The sequence below is a fragment of the Homalodisca vitripennis genome, chromosome 3 (assembly GCF_021130785.1).
Source record: "Homalodisca vitripennis isolate AUS2020 chromosome 3, UT_GWSS_2.1, whole genome shotgun sequence".
Taxonomy (NCBI): Eukaryota; Metazoa; Arthropoda; class Insecta; order Hemiptera; family Cicadellidae; genus Homalodisca; species Homalodisca vitripennis.
The window spans coordinates 175,404,811-175,410,810 of NC_060209.1; the positions used below are offsets into that span (position 1 = coordinate 175,404,811).

Here is a 6,000-nt window from a genome sequence, read left to right on the forward strand (position 1 = left end):
GCACTCGACGAAATCGAACTACTCGACGAGGAACAGGATAAAGATTCAAGATTAAGTTCTTGGGCACATTCACCTAAGTCTCTATCTTTCTCGATTACACTAAAAGCCTCATCTACTTTAATCTCCCTCGGCTAAGTGTCCGCTCCTAACCTAGACCTGCTACGCGTCGTGATAGCAAACTTTACATTAGTCTGACTCATTAAAAATAAATCAATGGCAACAAACTTATACTGTCTAAAATTAGTACATCAATTATTATGTATGTATTATCAATTATTTACTTATTTAAATAACACAAACACTGTAGATATCAACCCTTTATCAAAATAATATCTAAATCTTACACTCAACTTTAAATTTCCGTCTTAAAAAAATGTAATTCTTACTTTTAACTGAACGATTTCCTTCTTACTGGGTCTTTCGCCCCATCCAAAGATCGTGTAAAATTACACAGCATGCTGCTGCAAGAACAATATCTTCCACTTCCGCCATCTTGACTGCGTGTTTCGCGTTCGTGTTGCAAACAAAAATGTTAAGACACAGAAGGAACCCTGTATTTTGTGTACAACATAATGAGAAAAGAAATTACAAATGTATAAATTAAATATTGGATTTAAGTTGTGTATTTACAAACCTCTCCTCTTAAGCGTAGACTTTTACAATCATGATACATTCGTTCCTGCACAGCGGACACACAGGAAAGAATCTGCTTTATTTATTCATTTCCAACGGTAAACCATTATAATTTTTACAACAAATTTGACCAATAAAATGGCATACCTGACATACATGACATAGAAACAACTGACCAGAAAGACTGCAATGATATACTACTAAACTATAAATGTTAATTATAATATTACCAAGTGATACCCACCGTAATAAGGCAAGTCAGTTGCAACACAAATAGAATAATGACGCTCACACTAAGCATACATGATCAATTTTATAATAAATTGAAACATTTCCCTCATGCTAAAAATAAATAAAAAAAAGCTGGACATAATTTAAATACCTAAAAAAGTAACATAGAATAAACTATTTGTAACAGCGTAACAGAGGAAAAGCTGTGTAACAGTACATAACAGGGAGAATGACTATACACAGAAATAACAAAGAAAATAACTATAGATGGTAGATAACAAGATAAATAAACTATGTATAGCGGTACAGATTTTTAACAATATTTAACAAGAACAAACTATAAAGTTTCAACAATAAATAAAGCACTAAATCCACAGTTAACGATAAAAAAATAACATAAATAGAATTTATAACAAGTATAGCCAGATAATTGAATACAGTTTAAGCAACCCAACAGGCAAATTTTTTCTCAAACAATTTAAACCATGATTAAATCTGCTTGCACAGTCCGCGCTAACGCATATGTGTCCGCAAGGGACGATCATATGTGTTGCCTGCTCTGACAAACACACTCTGCAGTTTGCAGCAGGTGCTACTTCTGCAGCTGCAGCAAGACGTGGCCTTTTTGAAGCCGGAGTTGACGCGGCTGCAACAGGAGGCACTCCTTCTTCCTGCTGACGCTGTTGGACAATGCATTTTATTCGTATATAAAGCTTGACTAGAACAAGTTATTTTGCTAAACCTCTAATTTATTTTTGTTTTACACTGGCGTGCGCACCATCTGGGTACAAACAATAAGGAGAAGCATAGACTATTAGGGGATATGCTTGTAACTTGGGCTAGTTTCGTTCTCTCGCCCGTAACTCAAAAGTTATTTGAAAATCTTTCTGAACATCTTTTGATCTCTCGGACATCTGGTTATCAACCTTTGTACATAAATTAATGACATCCTGTACGTAGGCCTCTACTGACTCTTCCTCGCCCTGCATACACATTCGTAATCTACACTCCCAACTGCTCCTCCCACGCGATAGTCTGGAAATCATCTTTCATGGCAGCCTTCAGTTGCTCCCACGTTAAGGCGGCTCCTAATCTCTCTTCAATATTTTCATACCACTTGAGGGCCGCCCGGTCCAAGTAACATGGGATTATAATTTCTTGGGTTAATCCCATCCATTAGCACGGGCTACCCTCTCAAAATGCGTTAGATATTCCTCAACATTGCCATCAAAGACCCCCTTAAACTTGGTGGGGTTGATAACGGGTTCTCTTGCCTCAGCCATAACTTCTTCACTATTAGAGTCGTCGTTATTCAAATCTTCCGGCACTCGACGAAATCGAACTACTCGACGAGGAACAGGATAAAGATTCAAGATTAAGTTCTTGGGCACATTCACCTAAGTCTCTATCTTTCTCGATTACACTAAAAGCCTCATCTACTTTAATCTCCCTCGGCTCAGTGTCCGCTCCTAACCTAGACCTGCTACGCGTCGTGATGGCAAACTTTACATTAGTCTGACTCATTAAAAATAAATCAACGGCAACAAACTTATACTGTCTAAAATTAGTACATATTTATGAATTATTTACTTATTTAAATAACACAAACACTATAGATATCAACCCTTTATCAAAATAATATCTAAATCTTACACTCAACTTTAAATTTCCGTCTTAAAAAAATGTAATTCTTACTTTTAACTGAACGATTTCCTTCTTACTGGGTCTTTCGCCCCATCCAAAGATCGTGTAAAATTACACAGCATGCTGCTGCAAGAACAATATCTTCCACTTCCGCCATCTTGACTGCGTGTTTCGCGTTCGTGTTGCAAACAAAAATGTTAAGACACAGAAGGAACCCTGTATTTTGTGTACAACATAATGAGAAAAGAAATTACAAATGTATAAATTAAATATTGGATTTAAGTTGTGTATTTACAAACCTCTCCTCTTAAGCGTAGACTTTTACAATCATGATACATTCGTTCCTGCACAGCAGACACACAGGAAAGAATCTGCTTTATTTATTCATTTCCAACGGTAAACCATTATAATTTTTACAACAAATTTGACCAATAAAATGGCATACCTGACATACATGACATAGAAACAACTGACCAGAAAGACTGCAATGATATACTACTAAACTATAAATGTTAATTATAATATTACCAAGTGATACCCACCGTAATAAGGCAAGTCAGTTGCAACACAAATAGAATAATGACGCTCACACTAAGCATACATGATCAATTTTATAATAAATTGAAACATTTCCCTCATGCTAAAAATAAATAAAAAAAAGCTGGACATAATTTAAATACCTAAAAAAGTAACATAGAATAAACTATTTGTAACAGCGTAACAGAGGAAAAGCTGTGTAACAGTACATAACAGGGAGAATGACTATACACAGAAATAACAAAGAAAATAACTATAGATGGTAGATAACAAGATAAATAAACTATGTATAGCGGTACAGATTTTTAACAATATTTAACAAGAACAAACTATAAAGTTTCAACAATAAATAAAGCACTAAATCCACAGTTAACGATAAAAAAATAACATAAATAGAATTTATAACAAGTATAGCCAGATAATTGAATATAGTTTAAGCAACCCAACAGGCAAATTTTTTCTCAAACAATTTAAACCATGATTAAATCTGCTTGCACAGTCCGCGCTAACGCATATGTGTCCGCAAGGGACGATCATATGTGTTGCCTGCTCTGACAAACACACTCTGCAGTTTGCAGCAGGTGCTACTTCTGCAGCTGCAGCAAGACGTGGCCTTTTTGAAGCCGGAGTTGACGCGGCTGCAACAGGAGGCACTCCTTCTTCCTGCTGACGCTGTTGGACAATGCATTTTATTCGTATATAAAGCTTGACTAGAACAAGTTATTTTGCTAAACCTCTAATTTATTTTTGTTTTACACTGGCGTGCGCACCATCTGGGTACAAACAATAAGGAGAAGCATAGACTATTAGGGGATATGCTTGTAACTTGGGCTAGTTTCGTTCTCTCGCCCGTAACTCAAAAGTTATTTGAAAATCTTTCTGAACATCTTTTGATCTCTCGGACATCTGGTTATCAACCTTTGTACATAAATTAATGACATCCTGTACGTAGGCCTCTACTGACTCTTCCTCGCCCTGCATACACATTCGTAATCTACACTCCCAACTGCTCCTCCCACGCGATAGTCTGGAAATCATCTTTCATGGCAGCCTTCAGTTGCTCCCACGTTAAGGCGGCTCCTAATCTCTCTTCAATATTTTCATACCACTTGAGGGCTGCCCGGTCCAAGTAACATGGGATTATAATTTCTTGGGTTAATCCCGTCCATTAGCACGGGCTACCCTCTCAAAATGCGTTAGATATTCCTCAACATTGCCATTAAAGACCCCCTTAAACTTGGTGGGGTTGATAACGGGTTCTCTTGCCTCAGCCATAACTTCTTCACTATTAGAGTCGTCGTTATTCAAATCTTCCGGCACTCGACGAAATCGAACTACTCGACGAGGAACAGGATAAAGATTCAAGATTAAGTTCTTGGGCACATTCACCTAAGTCTCTATCTTTCTCGATTACACTAAAAGCCTCATCTACTTTAATCTCCCTCGGCTCAGTGTCCGCTCCTAACCTAGACCTGCTACGCGTCGTGATAGCAAACTTTACATTAGTCTGACTCATTAAAAATAAATCAATGGCAACAAACTTATACTGTCTAAAATTAGTACATCAATTATTATGTATGTATTATCAATTATTTACTTATTTAAATAACACAAACACTATAGATATCAACCCTTTATCAAAATAATATCTAAATCTTAACACTCAACTTTAAATTTCCGTCTTAAAAAAATGTAATTCTTACTTTTAACTGAACGATTTCCTTCTTACTGGGTCTTTCGCCCCATCCAAAGATCGTGTAAAATTACACAGCATGCTGCTGCAAGAACAATATCTTCCACTTCCGCCATCTTGACTGCGTGTTTCGCGTTCGTGTTGCAAACAAAAATGTTAAGACACAGAAGGAACCCTGTATTTTGTGTACAACATAATGAGAAAAGAAATTACAAATGTATAAATTAAATATTGGATTTAAGTTGTGTATTTACAAACCTCTCCTCTTAAGCGTAGACTTTTACAATCATGATACATTCGTTCCTGCACAGCGGACACACAGGAAAGAATCTGCTTTATTTATTCATTTCCAACGGTAAACCATTATAATTTTTACAACAAATTTGACCAATAAAATGGCATACCTGACATACATGACATAGAAACAACTGACCAGAAAGACTGCAATGATATACTACTAAACTATAAATGTTAATTATAATATTACCAAGTGATACCCACCGTAATAAGGCAAGTCAGTTGCAACACAAATAGAATAATGACGCTCACACTAAGCATACATGATCAATTTTATAATAAATTGAAACATTTCCCTCATGCTAAAAATAAATAAAAAAAAGCTGGACATAATTTAAATACCTAAAAAAGTAACATAGAATAAACTATTTGTAACAGCGTAACAGAGGAAAAGCTGTGTAACAGTACATAACAGGGAGAATGACTATACACAGAAATAACAAAGAAAATAACTATAGATGGTAGATAACAAGATAAATAAACTATGTATAGCGGTACAGATTTTTAACAATATTTAACAAGAACAAACTATAAAGTTTCAACAATAAATAAAGCAGTAAATCCACAGTTAACGATAAAAAAATAACATAAATAGAATTTATAACAAGTATAGCCAGATAATTGAATACAGTTTAAGCAACCCAACAGGCAAATTTTTTCTCAAACAATTTAAACCATGATTAAATCTGCTTGCACAGTCCGCGCTAACGCATATGTGTCCGCAAGGGACGATCATATGTGTTGCCTGCTCTGACAAACACACTCTGCAGTTTGCAGCAGGTGCTACTTCTGCAGCTGCAGCAAGACGTGGCCTTTTTGAAGCCGGAGTTGACGCGGCTGCAAACAGGAGGCACTCCTTCTTCCTGCTGACGCTGTTGGACAATCGCATTTTATTCGTATATAAAGCTTGACTAGAACAAGTTATTTTGCTAAACCTCTAATTTATTTTTGTTTTACACTGGCGT

General features: G+C 36.0%; 1 protein-coding gene across 1 annotated transcript in view; it reads right to left on the reverse strand.

Annotated features, from left to right (window-relative positions):
- LOC124358484 overlaps positions 1-4,854 on the reverse strand; it is a 47,096-nt gene extending 42,242 nt beyond the window's left edge. Inside the window, exons 1-3 of the mRNA XM_046810778.1 lie at positions 4,813-4,854; positions 3,556-3,717; positions 1,383-1,544 (exon numbers count right to left, since the gene is read on the reverse strand). Of these exons, the coding sequence (XP_046666734.1) occupies positions 1,383-1,544; positions 3,556-3,717; positions 4,813-4,854 (366 nt within the window). The remainder of the gene's footprint in view (positions 1-1,382; positions 1,545-3,555; positions 3,718-4,812) is intronic.
- Positions 4,855-6,000: the final 1,146 nt, after the last annotated feature.